Raw genomic sequence first — 16,749 nt, 5'->3', positions numbered from 1 at the left:
GGCCCGCCCGCCAGGGCGCAGCCGCGGCCCCGCCCCGCGGCGCCTGCGCAGGAGGCGCGGCCCGTCCCGCGCTCGCCGCCGCTCGCGTCCCAGCGTCCGGGCCGGAGCGGGCCCCGCGCCGGTGCGTGAGGGAGGGCGGCCCCGGTTATCGCCGGCCGGCCGGCGGGCGGGGAGCCCCGCGTGCCGTGTGCGCCGCGGGGACGGCACCGGCCGGGCTCGGGGTTGGGTTGGGCTGGGCTGCCCGCGGTGCCAGTGAGGGGCATGGCAGGGTTGGCTCTGCCGGGGCACGGCCCCAGAGGGATCCGCGGCAGGGTGGGCGGCCGGGAGGTGTGGGGGATCCAACAGCAACGAGAAGCGTCCATTTATTTATTTATTTTAATTTGCTACATTTTGTTTGGTAGATTTGTGCATCCCTGGGAGGGACCCAGGCGCGCTGGTGTGGTGGCTGCGGTGAGACGCCCCGGGCACGCTCGAGGGCATCGCAGGGCTCAGCCTTTCACTCGTTCGCAGGGCAAGGATGAGTCTGTTCGGATCAGCGTCGGGGTTTGGTACCGGAGGTACCAGCATGTTTGGCAGCACCACAGCAGATAACCACAACCCGATGAAGGTACGTGTGTGAGCCCCCCGTGCTGCTGTGCGTGTTAATTTACCACAGCAGGACCTACCGACTCATTTATAGAAGTAATAAGAGCTCAGTTCACAGTTTTCACAGGTTGTTGTCTCCTGTCCTTCGTAGGATATTGAAGTAACGTCTCCACCTGACGACAGCATATCTTGTTTAGCATTTAGTCCACCAACGCTGCCGGGTAATTTCCTCATTGCAGGATCGTGGGCAAATGATGTGAGTATTCTCAGTTAGACATGCAGATGAATAAAGTGCCTAAACTGCATAGTGGGATCCTAAAAGCTTGTACAGGGCACCTGAAAATGTAACTTGTTGAAAAAGTGCAAAATTTATGTCTGGTACCAACGTACTAAGTTTAACATAGTTGATAATTCATCCACTTTGACAGTGCAAAGGCAGAAAGATCAAGTTGTTGATTAAGTTATCATAACAGGGTTTTTTTTGTTTGAAGGATGAGATCCCAGCTGACTCAGGCAGGGAGGGAAGACAAATGTGGGCATGTTTTCTAGGTGTTGTGTTCTGCCCAGCTGAGGGTTAAGCCTTCTCCAGGACAGTGTGGTGAGGGGTTACAGCTTTGCAGGGCACTGTAGAGGTGGAATTGAAGTTGTGGGGCTGAGTTTTGGCTCTACAGGTGAGAAGAACATAAGCAGAAAAAACTGTGTTTCACTAGTTCTGAAAAAACACAGATTTTCTTATTTATAACCATACTTTTTGTTGGATAAACTAAGGCTGGGGTCTTCAAGACAAGTTTTTTTTAAGTCCCTATTAATATGGTTTATCTGCATTTGCTTCTCCTGTTACAGGTTCGCTGCTGGGAAGTTCAGGATAATGGACAGACAATTCCAAAGGCTCAGCAGATGCACACAGGGCCCGTACTAGATGCCTGCTGGAGTGATGTATGTTGTTATATAAAAACAAATGCACGTTTTTTACCAAAAATCAAAGCAGGCAGATGAGTGCCACATATAGCTGCAGCCCATAGCTAATGCATAGACTTAAATTGCTGTAAATTTGTGCTGTGTCCTGTAGGGATGGGCTGGCATGGATGTAAGAAGGCTAAAAGTGAGTTTAAAAGTTAGGAGTGTATTAAAAGCTAGATAAAACGAGCACTGTTTGTTCTTTATGACATAGTTATAAATAAATTTGGGGTTATGTTTCTTCTTTGTCTTGTGATTCCTGTACATGTTATGTTGATGTTACACTGTTATTAGAAGAGAAGACTTGACAGTTTTCCCATAGGGCCTGTTAATCTCTTGGTTTTATTCTTATTTTTTAGGATGGGAGTAAAGTATTTACTGCTTCCTGTGATAAAACTGCCAAAATGTGGGATCTCAACAGTAATCAAGCAATTCAGATTGCACAAGTAAGTAAAGCCCAAATTACTATTTTTTCTGTTTTTATGGAAAGCTACCTTTCTCATTTTTATATTTTGAGGTGGTGAAGTGCACCTGAACAGGTGATCAAAGTGATTAAAAAAAACCTGTGCACCCGTTTCCTCTGTTTCACCTAAGAGAGCTCTTTCCACTGCTGCAGTGATCTCACTAAGTTACCCTGCTGCATTCGAGGGGCAAAAAAAATTTTATGAAGTCATTCAAGTCACAAATACCAGCTTTCTACTGCAACAATGACAGAATTGCAATTTGCATTCTCAAATTAGAAGTTAATGTCTGTTTGTAGACTATGTAATTATGGTGACTAAAATTAGTTACCGGTTATAATTTAAAAAGAGTTAGTCCCTTTAATGGTTGCTTCTTGCATGTGTGTTTGTCCTTTCTTTCTTCAGCATGATGCTCCTGTGAAGACTATCCATTGGATTAAAGCACCAAATTACAGCTGTGTGATGACAGGAAGCTGGGATAAAACTTTAAAGGTATGACTTTTACCTGAACAAATGGACAGAAAGTATGCTAGTAATTTGTGCATAAATACATTTATGTTAAGTAAAAATGTTTTATTAAGCTCTCATACTAGATGGAATGGCCTCACTTCACAGAGAGTTGCACTATTCTGACTATAACAGGAATGAAACAGTTATATTATTTCTTCTGCAGTAATTTTAAGTGTATCCTGAGCTCCAAGTGTAAGTTGGTTTATTTCTCTGTTCCCATCAGTTCTGGGATACCCGTTCACCAACACCTATGATGACACTGCAGCTCCCTGAAAGATGCTACTGTGCAGATGTGGTAAGTCAGAATATGTGGTAAACTGGTGCCACCTGGGTAACTGGGAGTGGGAATAAGTTTTGGGGGCTTCTGTAGGACAGGACTTCAATACTGTTAGTGTTTGATGTCTGTGTGATTCTAGTATTAGAACATAATCTCATCTTCTTGATCAGGCCCTGGAAAATAGGGATTTTCATCACACAAAACACACCTGGTGTGCTTTTAACATCACAAAACACAGCGTGAGGATTGACCTACCCTTAGTTCTGGGCAAGTTTTTAAACCACCATTGCACTCACACTGGAAGAATCAGCTCATATTTAGAAGATTTTTGGTGTGTTTAATTTATCAGTGGCAGGGAAAAGCTGACTTGTGTTTGAAGACAGATGAATAAATGAACTTTTTTCTTTATCTGCTTCCTATTTCCCTCCTCCTCATTCCTTAAGTTCCTCAGGGTGTTCTGCCATGTAATTAATACAAGTCTCTCTCTTCCAACCTGTTTTACAACCTTACCCAGGTTCATCCTATGGCAGCTGTGGCCACTGCAGAAAGGGGTTTGATAGTTTATCAGTTAGAGAACCAGCCCTCTGAATTTAGAAGAATAGAATCTCCTCTGAAACACCAGGTAAATAATATTTGTATTTATAAGATCGTTGACATTCTGGCCTTGACTTTTTTTTGTAGAAACATGCAGTGTTTCAAAACCAAGTTACCTTATTAGCATGGCAGTGACCTGCTTTGCCATCGACCTGTTGTTGATCTTCACAAGAATTTAGAAATTTAAATACTGTTGCCCAAATTCTCAACAGAATTTGAGCTATTTCTTGACCTTGCTAGTGGTTTTGCTTTACCTTGCATTGATGAATTTGAAGCTTTGTGTCCTTGTGGAAAAGATGTCTCTGTCTAAAAGTCCTTTGTATCTTTCTCAAATTCAGCATCGCTGTGTTGCTATTTTCAAAGACAAAGTGAACAAACCAACTGGATTTGCCCTTGGAAGTATTGAGGGCAGAGTAGCTATTCATTATATCAATCCCCCAAACCCGTAAGTATTCAATAAAAATCCTCTTTATTGCTCAGTTCACAGTGATGAAATTAAAAATCCTCTTTTTTAATTTTTAAATTTCCTTTCCAGGGCAAAAGATAATTTCACTTTTAAATGCCATCGCTCCAATGGAACAAACACATCAGCACCTCAGGACATCTATGCTGTGAGTATCCAACATGTGTCATACGTACATTGTACACTCCTCATGTAAAATTGGCTCTGAATTGCTTTCTCTCCTTGACCTTTTATCTTGTCCAAGGCTGTCTTTGACACATTTAAGAACCTGTCATAGTCATTCTTGAAGAGGAAAGGCAAATTTTATACTTCCCATAAAACGAGCACTAGATCAGCCTTTCATTGAATCTGTTGTCAACAAGTAGAGTTGACAGTTGTTAATTTTGCAGATATTGAAACAATAGTTGTGTAGTGGCATTATATGTCGAATTATTAGGTACTAGGCCAAAAAGATGGTTTTTTTCTTGTTGCTTTGGTGGTTTTTCTTGGGTTGTTTTTGTTTTTTTTTTCCCTCAAAAAAAAATTGTAAAAAATAAGAGCTGTATCTAGTTGAAATTTAGACTTCAGCATATCTTCTGTGAGTGTTGCCATCACCTGTTGCTGTGTGTGCTGTTTCACATGGTGTTCTGTGTGGCTCTGCAGGTTAATGGGATTGCATTCCACCCTGTCCATGGTACTCTGGCCACAGTGGGGTCTGATGGGAGATTCAGCTTTTGGGATAAAGATGCACGGACAAAGCTAAAAACCTCAGAGCAGCTGGACCAGCCAATATCTGCTTGTTGTTTCAACCACAATGGCAATATATTTGCTTATGCTTCCAGCTATGATTGGTCAAAGGTAAGAAGGGTTTGGAGTCATGGTTATACTTTCAGTTGACAACTAAGACTCTTCTTGTGAGGCTTTTGCTGTTTTTTATAAGTAGTAAGTGAATCTTTCTGATTTCTAAAAGAACACGAAGCGATCATTTTGTCCTCCTCATGAAGTTTAACATTGAAGCTGTGAATTTGTGGTGTTTCAGCTTCAGCTGGATGAGATTGCTAAACGATGCTGGTTTACTAATGTGGATGAGCAAAATGTAAATTCCCTGATTCAGAATCTGCTGTGGTTGCTCACACACGTTGTGCTGTGGGCAGTGTCACAGGGCAGTGTGGCACCCTAACAGCTTCCCACAGAGCTTGTGAAATGCACATCTCTGCTGCTTGTGCAGGGAGAAAAAGCTGTGACTGTGATTATAAACACTTATCCCAGTGTTTGAATGCTCTGCATTAAATTTCCACTGCCACTTAGTGAGGCTTCTGATGGTGCTTATTTATGTATTATTTTTCCACACTTAACAATACAGATGCAGCAGAGCCACAGCAAACCATGATCTGTGGAAAATCAATACTTCCTAATAGTTTAAGGAGGGAGGGCAGCAAGCTTGAAATGTAACTAATTTTTCTGGTGCTTGGAGGATAATGTTCCTTGTGGTTTTGAGTGAAATGAATGCAGAAATCACATAGATCAGCTCAGTTGCATGCCACACAGAGCTAAATTTTAATTCCCTGCATTGTATTTAGTCCTCTGCCCATATTAAAATACTTGTTGGTGCCCAGGGCAGATAAAATCTTCAGCTGTGATGCTTGGGCAGACTGCAGTGGTACCTTTCAGATCTGTACACCACTATTAAGTAGTAAAATCAGTTGGTGCTAAGTAACCAACCTTCCTTCCCAGAAGCATTTCTTGTCCGTAGCGTTGGTAATTTCCAACTTGATGTTGGACTTCAGCAGCTTTATTAGTGTTTACTCTCCCTGATTTGGATACTTGGGTATTAATTTGGTAATGTGTATGCAAATAATATGCAAAACAGGACATTTGCATCTGCTGCTGGGGAACAGAAGACTCTGCAGTTGCCTGCAGAACTTGGGCTTCACTTTGAAAAAATACGACCTTATGTCATTTAAAAGATAGAAAATATAAAGTGAAGCTGGCTGGCCATTAAAGATTTCATTTTTTCTCTGCCTCAAGTGACATTTAAAAGCAATCATACTGAATTCTCAGGCTGCATCTGTAGAGTAGAACTTAAGAGATATGTGGTTATTTTTTAATTTAAAAATATTTTATACTTTCAAAATGGATAGGAGTCTCTTAAATTTTACTTCATAGTTCTTGTAATTGCTTGTTCAAGTAAGTTGTTTCTAATCCACCAGTGTGGTCCAATATCTGGTCTTAAAGGCTCTAAGATTAAATCTTAATAAACCAGACTGATGGAATATTCATATTCATTACATTTTAAGTAATGCTGCTATTTTTTTCTTTGAAGAGAGTAAATCTAGATTATTTTTGCCTTCAGGGTCATGAATTCTATAATCCACAGAAGAAAAACTACATTTTTCTGCGAAATGCAGCAGAAGAGCTGAAGCCCAGGAATAAGAAATAGTGAGTCTGCCTTGAGCTCCTCTACTTGTTCTGCCCTTCCTGCCTCTGCTCTTCTGCCATTTGTGCCCTGTTGCACCATGGCTCAGTCAACTTTGGATCACAAGCATTTAGCAGGAACTGTAAAAATTACACTAAATGTATTTTGACTTGCTGGAGAACATTTTCCAGATTAAATACTCTGATGTGTATAAGAAAGAGAGGCTCGTATTGACATGACTTAACCACTCTCTGTTCCACAGCAATAATGAAATTGCTGCAAAATCAACATCTGGGGTAAATATTCCTGCTTTGAAGTGCAACCATTTGTATCTCTGGATTTCTTTTGTTAGTATTACATTAAAATACGTTAATTATAATAGTTCTGGAGAAGTTGTATAAATACTGTATTTTTTGTAAGTACTTGGAGAATCACCAGTAATTCTTCTCAAAGGAGGCTTGTTTTTTTTCTTATTAATAATTCAGGGGTTCTTTCATTGCTTTCTGGGTTTTGAAATGAAAGCATTGTCTGCTGTATGCCAGGAAGAAATGCCTTGCAAATAGTTTTCCCTCCTTTTTTAGATGACTAGGAAGGGGCCAAGAGCAGTGACAGAAACTCAAGACAGAAGATGGGCCCAATGCAAACTTTTAGATTTTTCTGTCATTCCTGCAGTGGATGTGACTTCTGAGCAGACTGCTTTTTCTAGTACAAAGGAGAAGTTGCAGTGGTGCCAAGTGGTGAAATAGCTCAGAGTTCAGGAACATGAGCAAACCTTTAAAGGTTTTATTCATGACCAAACCAGTGTGTGCAAAATCCCTTTGACCCAAACTTCCTTGAAGCTGACACCTTTTAGAGTTACAAGTTGAGTAATTTGCATCTCTCTTAACGTGGTTTTCTCCTCTAACAGGGTGTTCAGGACTGAAAAAAATACTCATTTTTGTATTAACTAGAAAGTAGTGCTGGTGAGCTTCATCCTGAGCAAAGATGCTGTGAAACAAAATGAGTGGGTCTCTTTCTGACTTGAATCTACCACTGTTTACTTTTAACTAGCCAGTTGTAAACATGCCAAAGTTTTCTTTTTGGAAGTGAATGCTTACTATTCCTGTCTAACTATTGTTTGTCTGATAATGACTGAGTAAAAAGGGGAGGGGGGAGCATGTATAGAATTACATGGCACATTGTACAAATTCTCTGTGAACCTGTTATGGTTTAATGCTGATGGTTACGGATTCATGCTACATTTCAAATAAAGTTTTTACTAAATGCTTTTTTATATTCAGAAGTTCTGTTACAATAATGTGAGCAAGGCAAAGTACTTCACTTTTAAAAGCAGCTTCTTGGCCTTTCACTGTAATTCAGGGACATCTGCTGAAAGTCAGGTCCTTTTCCTCCAGTTGCTTGAGCTGAGAATCCCAATGCATTTTCTGACTTTTATTCCACTACGAATGATTCCTGTGGGTTTGCCTCAAAGAATTAGGAGAACTGGTGTGAAAGGCCTTTTGTTTTGTAAGATGAATCAAGTTCATTGCTATTTCAGCAGCCAAACACCTGACAGTGTGAGTACAAATGAATCACAGACTCTTCAAACTCTCTCCAGCCCACTGTCTTTTCACTCCAGACTCTTCCCTGTGCTCATCAGTTTTTGTGCTGGATGGGTATTTCTTGTTTGGTATAGGGGAAAATCCTTTAAATACACCCAACCCTACTTTGTTGAGAGATTATATTTTTCTGGTTTATTTCTCAAGGTAGTTTTTTTTCCTGCTACCTCTAAATTTTTTATAGTTTTAGATTTCATATTCATGCATAATTTGTGTTCTTTAAGGTAGGAAAGAGTTCCTAGCACTTATATCAGTAGCTGGTCATTTGCTCAAACATTTCTTTGGTTTCTGTTGACTTTTTTCCCCTAAGGTTGTGATTGTTATGCAGCAATCTTTGGTTGTTAGCACATTTTTCCAGACTTCCCAGTCAGCTGAATGCCACCAAGCAACTGCAGGCTCAAGATTAGTGTATGTAATCACTGAAGTGTGCAGAACTCCCACTGGTGTAAACAGGGAAGAATGGAATGTGTCATTGTTTCTTGCTTTAAAAAAAACCAAATCTGTTTAAATACCTAACAATGTGAATGAGTGAGAGAAAACAGATGTGTTGAGCAGGTACATTTCTCTGGGATCCAGTGGAGCTGCACCTCCTTCAGTGCCACTGAGGCCAGCACTGGTGAGTCTCGTTTCAGAACACATTATGTCTTAATGTGTTGAGTACTTACTCTGCTGGACTGATTTTCTTTGTCAGTGAGGTTTCAGAATTATTTAGTCATCACTTGCTACTTGTTCAGACTAATTTTAGGAGGACATAGTTTCCATTATGTTGCTGTGCACATTAGATGTGTTCAGCTGGGAGGAGAGTCAGGCTTTGAACTGAATTGTTTTCCATTACCCAAGCTAGGAGAACACATTGGTAATTTGCTCTTCCCTGGAACTGTGTGTTGTCAGGTTCTGTTGTAAAGTGCACACAGCTGTGTACCCTTCAAGCATCGAAAATGAGGGTTTATTCACACCCTTTAAAGTGTTAGTGCATTTGTGGAAATGTATTAATGTGCTGTTCCATGGCAGTTACCTGTCCAAAAAAACTGAGTGAAGAATGTAAGATTCTAACACGTACCCAAAGCTGACCATAGGAATGCTTGATTCAGAAAACTACAGAAGTTATTTTATAAAAGTTTGCTGTCAATGTGTTTTATTGCAGGAAAATAATCTTTGGCATAAAGAGCAGCCCAGTTAAACCCCTCAAATTGGGAACATTTTACATTTTCAGATTAGTTTCCTGCTGCTGCTCTCACATGTCAGTGGTTTTGCACATTGGTTTAATGAAATGTAATTCAGAAAACTAAATTGGCAAAGTTTTTTTGCTAAAGCCTTTCACAGATGAAACAAGACATGTTTGCACAATGGCAGGCAGGCAGTATTGATTTACCATCTGCCACAGGAAATGCAGTCCTGAATTGGTGAGTACCCCAGTTCAGCTCCTAGGCCAGAAAAGTTGGTCACCGAGTTGTTCTGCAGAGAGGTGTGGATTTGAGATCGAGGTGGGGTTAGGTGTATGTGGGATATTTTAATAAAACTCTTGCTTCACAGCTCATTTAATGGTGAAGAAATGCTGTTAGCAGATGAGGGGTCTGGGCAGCTGCCCACGATAAGGAATTGTGTCAGATCACTGTCACGAGGTTTTTATCCAGCCTTTGAAATGTTAGAAACCACTGATTTCCAATTTGTTTGCTCTTTGCAGAGATGAACCTGAGCAAAATACCTGTTAATTTTTTAGTCTTCAGATTGGCTAAGTGCCATTTGCAGTCATTTGGGTAAGACTGATTTATTCCAAAAAACTCTTGACGTAGATTCACTGTGTAAAGCATTTCCCCTGTGTTATTCAGCTTTACCAGGCAGGTGATGATCATGATCTGGAGCTGCAGCACACCATAATGACTGGAACAAATTCAGAACAGGAACAATTCCTCCATAACTTTCTCTACCCCGGCAGCTGCAGGAGGCACAGAATGCTGCAGTTGGAAGCCGCTGCTGTAACTCTGCTGTGGTGCCAGGTGATGGCAGTGCTGATGGCTCCTGAGCAGAGCTTCCCCTGCAGCCGGGTTCTGCACGGAGCTGGAGTGCTGCTGGAGTGCAAGGTACCGTTATTTCTAAAAGTAAGTTATCCCAAAATACTCAGGGAACAGAAGATGGAAATAATTTCTATTTTTGAGTTTTTCAGGAGTGTACCTGGTATACATAAACCAAGTTTTTAGAGCTAACTATGCAATGCTCTTTTAGCTGCTCAGCAAGACATCTGACCAAGCAGATCATGTATTTGTTCCCCTTCTCTATCAGGCCCTGAAGATCCTCAGCCAAGTCAACCAAACATGTTTCTGCTGAGAAAACCTTTTCTGTAACTACAGTTTAGTGCTGTCTTTATGCTGCCAAAGACCCCCTAAAATAACCCATGTGTCCCCTTAGTGTCAGGTGTAACTGGTGTCATTCAAAAGGGAAAAAAACCCAGTAATATTGACAGTCTTTGCACACCTCGGGCTGTGAGTTGGAGCTGGTAGAACTGTATTTCATCTTGAAGCTGGTGTTCAAACAGCAGGAAGCCATCTATTTGCATCTCCAGGTAAGCTTAGGTTCATATACAGCAATGCAGGGCCCATCCTGCTCTCAGCAGCAGGACAGCCATTCCATGAGACGAAACTGCTGCTGTTCTTCCTTTGCCAGGTGAGAATAAATGGAGCAACACCAGCTGGCTGGCTGTGGTGCTTTCAGCAGATGTGCTGGGACTGCCACTGTGCTCTGTGTGCACATGGAGCAGGCTGTGTTCCCAGAATCTGCAGCAGGGAACAAGCCCATGAGAGCAGAGCCTCTGGAGTGGCACACTGGGACATCAGCTACAAGCAGTGTGAGCTGAGAGTGGCAGTGACTGCACAGCCCCAGGTAGGTCCCACTTGGTGCAGAATGAGGGGGGGTCAGGCTGGTACCTGCACCAGTTTGATCTCACTCCTTCCTCAGGGGCAAAGCAAACTTCCAGGTGTTTGCACCATTTACCTGCTTCTGAAATGGGGACGGTGCTGCACTTGGTTAAAGTAATTCACATTTTTAGGTCTTGGCTGTAAAGTAATACGAGACTGAGGCAGCACCACAAAGGGGACCATGTGCCTTGGGAACACTCATGCATGGACAGAGCAATTCCAAATGTTTGTGTTGCATCAGTTCTGCAAATGCTTTTTGTTACAATGCATAAAAGATACAATACTTGCCAGCATTAGCTTTGTAAAGAGAGACCGTTTTCTTCTGTTGACTAATTATCTAGTGAATATATTCAGTTTGAAGGGACACTTCAATAATTTAGCAGGCATGTGCCAGGTAATACAGGAGCTTTTGTCTTACTGGTGGCACAGATCTTGAATCATGTGTAACCCAATCCCTGGCTTTATGTATTCAAGGAAGTGTTTGGTATAGCTCCTGTATCAAGTGCCACAGAAGAGCAGGCCTAGATAAGAGATGAAGGTAATGCTCTTCCCTGGGCATAGGGAAAGTTTACCCTTTGATGCCCAGGGTGTCTTTTGCAGACAGTAACTGCTTTATATTTGTGAGGTGTGGATATGCTGAGATCCAACAATGAGTTTGTTTTAGAAACAGAAGAATGCTGCAAACTGCATGTTAAATACCCAAGTCAGCTAAGCCTGTCCTTGGGGGTGTTTTAACAAATCCTCTGTAGTTTGACAGGGAATGCTTTCTGTCATTCATGCTTCTTAAATGGAGATTGTTGGTTTGCTGGACCAGACAAGGAGAAGGGGTAATGTCCGGTTCCTGGGAACACTATGAAATAAAACTCAAGTAACAGATTTTCTTCAGCCCTTCCCAAGGTACTTCCTCACAGTTCTATCATCTCCCAGAAAGGTAAAAGCTCAAATGCCCTTTTCTGACCCACTGCCAACTGGTTCAATCACCTTCCTTTCCATGCCTATAAAATGCAGCTCACTGCGGATCTACAGCAAAGTGAGATCCATTTTGTTTAGAATCTGCCATGATTATTGCACTCAGTAAAGGGCAGAGATAATGCAGTAGCTCAAAAGTATTCTCAAATGACTAAACTGGAGTTCAAATACAATCTTTACAACCTTTTCTTTTCTTTGGAAGGACAGCTGTCTGCCATGCTCCTGCTGTAACAGTGGGATTTATATGGAGTCAGGTATCACTTACTGACAGGTAATTGCTTTCTGCAGATACCTGACTCTTTTCCTTGGAGGTCTCCCTTTCCTAAGTAATGCTCATTCTTGGTCTGTAGCAGCAGGCTGCAGACAGCAGTTGGTTGTTTAGGCATTAATGTTTAATTTATGGAGCAGTATCTATATAATTGTAAAAAACATCTACATTTGTGGAACATTGTCAGACTTCAAACACAAGTATGCAGCATTTCAGAAACACTTTCACTGGGCTGAAACAGCTTTTCAAAAAACCACAGAAAGACAGCAAATGTCTGTTTAAAAGAGAACAGCTTAGCAAAACCTTGTCATTGAGCCCTTCTAGCTTTTGTTCAGCCATTTGCTGTACGATGCAGTTGGAGTAATTCTGCAGTGCTGACCTGTGTCTGTCACAATGGCTGAACTCATCCAGTTCATCATCTGAGCACCTTTCTTTGGTGGTCCTGCAAACAGCAGCAGGGAGATGAGAGACAGGAATGATTAAACTCTCCAAACTATTCCGGATGTGGCTTGGCCCAGGGTAACATTCCCCACTAGTGACTTGTTTGCTACTCAACAGGCCTCCTTATGGATGGGGTTGTCACAGCCACCTTTCTGGTAAGGAAACAGAAGGGTGTTTTTTTTCTCCTTGTAGGCTGATGAAAATGTTCTTTGAGGTTAAGACTGGCCCTGGCATCCCAGGGCTGGCAAAAGGAAAACCATTCTCCAAGCAGCAGGGTGGATTTCCTGATTTAGTATTTTCCTGATCCGTGCACTTCATTCACGGGCTTGACTTCAAAACACAGATCAGCTGATCTGCCAGCCTTTGTGTCCTCCTGAGAACGCATGTAAAACCTGCTTTCTTCATTGTCTTGCACTTTCCTTTATGTGCTTCCCCACTAACTAGAGGCATGGTGGGCACTAACTGGGCCGTGTGATTTAGCAGGAAATGTCCTGCCTTTGTTTCACTTGTCATGTTCGGCTGATGTCATTGTCCCGTTGCAATGCTGGGGATGTGGTGTTGCTGGCCACTGCCTGTTGAGCTGTTGATGCCTTTTCCTCATCAGGAATCACTGCTGCAGCAGTCTGGATGTGGATGTTGGACTGTCAGGAGCCGGATGGTGCTGCTCAAGTGAGCTTTGACCCTTCCAGTTAGTGATTGTGCTGCTCTGCTGTGGCACCATCATAACTGATTCTCTTTGTAAAGGCCCATTTTGGGCTTTTTGAGACCATGTAGAAACTGGAAACATCCTGCCCAGATTTCAGTGCAGGTAACTCTGTTTTTCTTTTTAAATACCTCTCCAAGCTCCATGGATAAAACTTCTGTATCCAGTGCTGATGTGTTGATTTGTTGTCTTGACATTCCAGTGTTTATATCCTGTTCAGTGCCACTGCAATGAACCTTTGCTGCCTTGTGTTTAAATAAAGTAGACATGGTAACTAGAAGGCTCTAAGAGTTTCAAACAAAACCTTTAAGGAAGGTTAATTGCCATGCTAATATGTTTTTTCTTTTTGTGTATGTTCTTCTGCACCTGGCCAGGTTCATTGTGGGCATCAAATACCTCCTAAAAGTATCACAATTGGAAAGGTGATATCAGGGTAGATGGATTATTTATCTCACTGGATGTGATGTGACAGAAGAGTCTGGATTAGTGAGGACTAAAACACTGTACATGGAGAAAAGGACCATGAGGTTAAGGGGGAGATCCGTGGGTGAGACCTGGGTGTGCTCAGCTGTGGGAAGGGGGACAGAAATTGGGTCTGCCCCAATACTCTGGATGTGTTCCAGCTCTGGAGTCACTTCTCTTTTGCTGTTAATATCTGTTGTGTCCATACTGCTGTGCTCTACATCCCAGAGCTGAGACATCTTGTTTAATGTTCTTCTTCTGTGTCCTGCCTGTTCCCTGGTTGGAGTGGGTGGGCAGTTCCTGCTCAGTTTGTGCTACCAGTGTCACGTGCAGTCCCATGAAAAGGTCATGAGATGTGGCCCTGGCAGCTTTGGCAGAGATTGTCAGAAGCCTTCTGGCACTTTCTTTTTTTAAACCAGAAAATACCACTTAGTTTTAACGTAACTCCACAAATACTTGAAAAAAAAATTATTAATGCTCTTTCAAAAGGCCTTAGTTTTTCTGCTTCCTTCCTTTGAAGAATATTAAATGATATCTTGTTCATTTTAAGATGTAGTTTTATGGTTTTCAAACTTCGAAAGTACGAAGTTACAATTAATATTTTCCCAAAGTACAACATAAAATTGAAATAGCAAAAATATTTGTTTAACTATTTTGAGATATAGTTTGCATGTTTGACTCAAATGGAATGTTTTTTTCTAAAAAGCTTTTGAGGAAGGAAAACCCTTCTGATAATTAAATCCCAGCCTGAGAGAGATGGGACAATATTTCCATTAGAGACAGAGTTTCTGTGCAGGAATTCAGGAAAGGAACAGTATCTTTACTGGAGGCTGTGTTTGGCAGGTGATAACAAGTGGTTTCATCTCTTCATCCTTCTCTCCCTTCTCTCCTGTGCAGATCTGGGGATGCCTGAGCCAGTTCCTGAAGGGACTCTTCCTCCATGACATCACCAAAGGCAAACTTGAAGAAATGGGCAGTATTTTGGCCTACATATTTGAAGTTCTACTGATATGTAGATGCTGTCATAGCAGGAAAATATTTTCTGGATCTATCTTACAGCTCCTGTTCCCCTGTGCTTACTGCCAATGGAGAAGTTGAGGTAGAAAATCTGGAGAGAAACCTTTGTCCCAGAAACCTCCATGAGTTGTTTGCTTTGTCCTGTTCCTTTTCTGCTTCTAACCCTTTATCACCCCTTTCTTGCCTTCTACAAAGTAAAGAAGAAACTAAGATCACCTAGTGAAGGATTTCCTGGATTTGTTGCATGATTTAGTTGCAATATGGAGATCTGCACTTTTCATTAGTCATTCTCTGAGAGGTCAAAGAGAAATCATCCCCAAGGTCACAGGAAAGGTAAGGGTTACTATTGCTCTAGGCCAAGACATTACAATACTGACAATGATGATGACAAAACTATTTGGCAGAGATGCCAGCAATGCCAGAAAACAAGGCCACCATCCTAATCAAGGGCAGTATTTTGATTGCTCAGAAAGCCAGCCCAGCTCCCTGCTGTCACACTGTGACAGTCCCCAGCCCAGTGTCATTCCAGCTCCCCAGAGTGCTTTGCCAGGGCTGGGAGAGTCTGTACACGCAGCTCCCAGGAGCTGTACCTGGATAAACAGTGAACTGGGGATGGTGGAGGAGAAATTCCCCAAGGACAGTGTACAAAAACATCAAGAGATGTAGGTGTGACCACTCGGGGTGGCTGCAGCACTGAAGGGACACCATCACAGGGTCTACTGAAGTACATTTCCTTGCTGACCTGGTCCTTCCTGGTCCCAAACAGATGCTTCATCCTTCCCCTGACACACGACTGGCACAAGGGCACGTGGAGGGAAAAGTGCCAAGCTGTGCTCTGAGAAACTCCTGGGAAACGGTGATAGTGGCACAAGGAGCAAAGCACGAGATTCCTGAATTCTGGACATTCTCCTTGCTGGCAGCTGCAGAGGTGTGAGCAATGTGATGGCACGGCCTCTTAGTTTCCTTGGCCAAGTTTTATGCCTTTATTTTCATTTAGACTTATATCCAAGGCTTGCAGTGCACTTCCTGTGGCAAGATCCTCCAATCAGTTATGTGCTCTGCAATGTCTCCTCTAAGCCTCTTTATTTCAGGAATCTTGTTTGCAATTACCATGATTCTGTTTGTCCTTTGTCATGGCACAGATATGCAATTTTCATTTTGTGAAGGGACAAAATGGGAGGGCAGGAAAGTTTGGGGAAGAAGAATTAGATTTTCAATGACATTTTCTTTAACCACAGTCCAACATAAGTTTGTGGTCCAGCAGAACTGAGTGAGGTGTCCCATTTGTTATTTTCTCAGTCCCAGAGTTACCAACATCCATATCCATGTGGTTTTTTAATGCAGGTTACTGAAATATTAAACCAGATCACCCTAGATGCCCACTAGAACTGGTCTGCTTGTGTGCAACCAGTGCAGCCCGCAAAAGGAAACGGAGTTCACTCAGCATCCCCAGTTCTGGAATATTCAGAAGAAATAGTCCTGTTGGAAGATTCCTACAGAAACCAAAGCCAAAAAGCAGCCCTGATCGGGAACCTCTTCTGCTCAACTGTTTTGTTACAAGTGGCCCAAAGAAGAATGATTTTAATTTTTCAATTCTTGTTGCAGCAGCAGCTCTGGGTTAAGCAATGGTTATGGTGTGCTATGGGCACCAAATCTGAGCCAGAGGGCCCAGATGCAGAATTTCCTGCAATAGCCTAAACCAAATGCCACTGCATGCAGCTTCCCTCAAGATCTCCCTGTTCACAGCCTCGCTGGTGGCCAGCATCCAGACTGAGCATTAGTAAAACCAACAAACCAAACAGTTCCCACAGTAAGTCCCTTGCTCTCCAGTTAACTTATTCAACTGTGGAGCTTCCAAGGGGGGATGTTTCACCTGCTGTTGTTGCAATAAGTGGGTATCCATGGCAAAACCCAAAGGCACTGCCCTACAGCGATGAAGTCTCGGCTAAGCAGCAGCAGGAACTGCAAAAGGTCGGAGCTCCACAGCAGCCCTGCTCTATTTTAAAAATAAAGCCCATCAGTTTGCTAGGAAATGAGGCAGGTTCTTCAATGGCTTGCAGATCAGACCTAGGGTGTCTCAAATCAATTTTCCCAAGGGTACTGGGGGAAGAAAGGAAAATTCTCAGACAAGTCTACA

General features: G+C 42.4%; 1 protein-coding gene across 2 annotated transcripts; it reads left to right on the top strand.

Annotated features, from left to right (window-relative positions):
- The first annotated feature begins 97 nt into the window (after positions 1 to 97).
- On the top strand, positions 98 to 7,515 carry RAE1 (ribonucleic acid export 1). 2 transcript variants are annotated; one of them, XM_062505121.1, is made up of 12 exons: positions 98 to 121; positions 511 to 607; positions 737 to 841; positions 1,429 to 1,521; positions 1,902 to 1,988; positions 2,409 to 2,495; positions 2,737 to 2,808; positions 3,305 to 3,412; positions 3,723 to 3,829; positions 3,920 to 3,995; positions 4,490 to 4,684; positions 6,180 to 7,515. In XM_062505121.1, exons 2-12 carry the CDS (start codon positions 518 to 520, stop codon positions 6,264 to 6,266), a joined length of 1,107 nt encoding a protein of 368 aa, XP_062361105.1. In that variant the 5' UTR covers positions 98 to 121; positions 511 to 517; the 3' UTR covers positions 6,267 to 7,515. The 2 variants fall into 2 exon arrangements, with proteins under 2 accessions (XP_062361105.1, XP_062361106.1); XM_062505122.1 differs by lacking the exon at positions 98 to 121 and adding an exon at positions 204 to 221.
- Positions 7,516 to 16,749: the final 9,234 nt, after the last annotated feature.

This window comes from Cinclus cinclus, chromosome 18, assembly GCF_963662255.1.
Source record: "Cinclus cinclus chromosome 18, bCinCin1.1, whole genome shotgun sequence".
Taxonomy (NCBI): domain Eukaryota; kingdom Metazoa; phylum Chordata; class Aves; order Passeriformes; family Cinclidae; genus Cinclus; species Cinclus cinclus.
Note: the sequence above shows the minus strand (reverse complement) of the source record. Positions and strands in the feature narration are given on the sequence as shown.

What these genes read in the sequence shown, in the direction of transcription:
- RAE1 (XM_062505121.1), top strand. Translation starts at nt 518, where the DNA reads ATGAGTCTGTTCGGATCAGCGTCGGGGTTTGGTACCGGAGGTACCAGC. An exon ending in AATCTCCTCTGAAACACCAG is followed by an intron (nt 3,413 to 3,722) that starts GTAAATAATATT and finishes TCTCAAATTCAG; the next exon opens with CATCGCTGTGTTGCTATTTT. An exon ending in CCAGCTATGATTGGTCAAAG is followed by an intron (nt 4,685 to 6,179) that starts GTAAGAAGGGTT and finishes TTTTGCCTTCAG; the next exon opens with GGTCATGAATTCTATAATCC.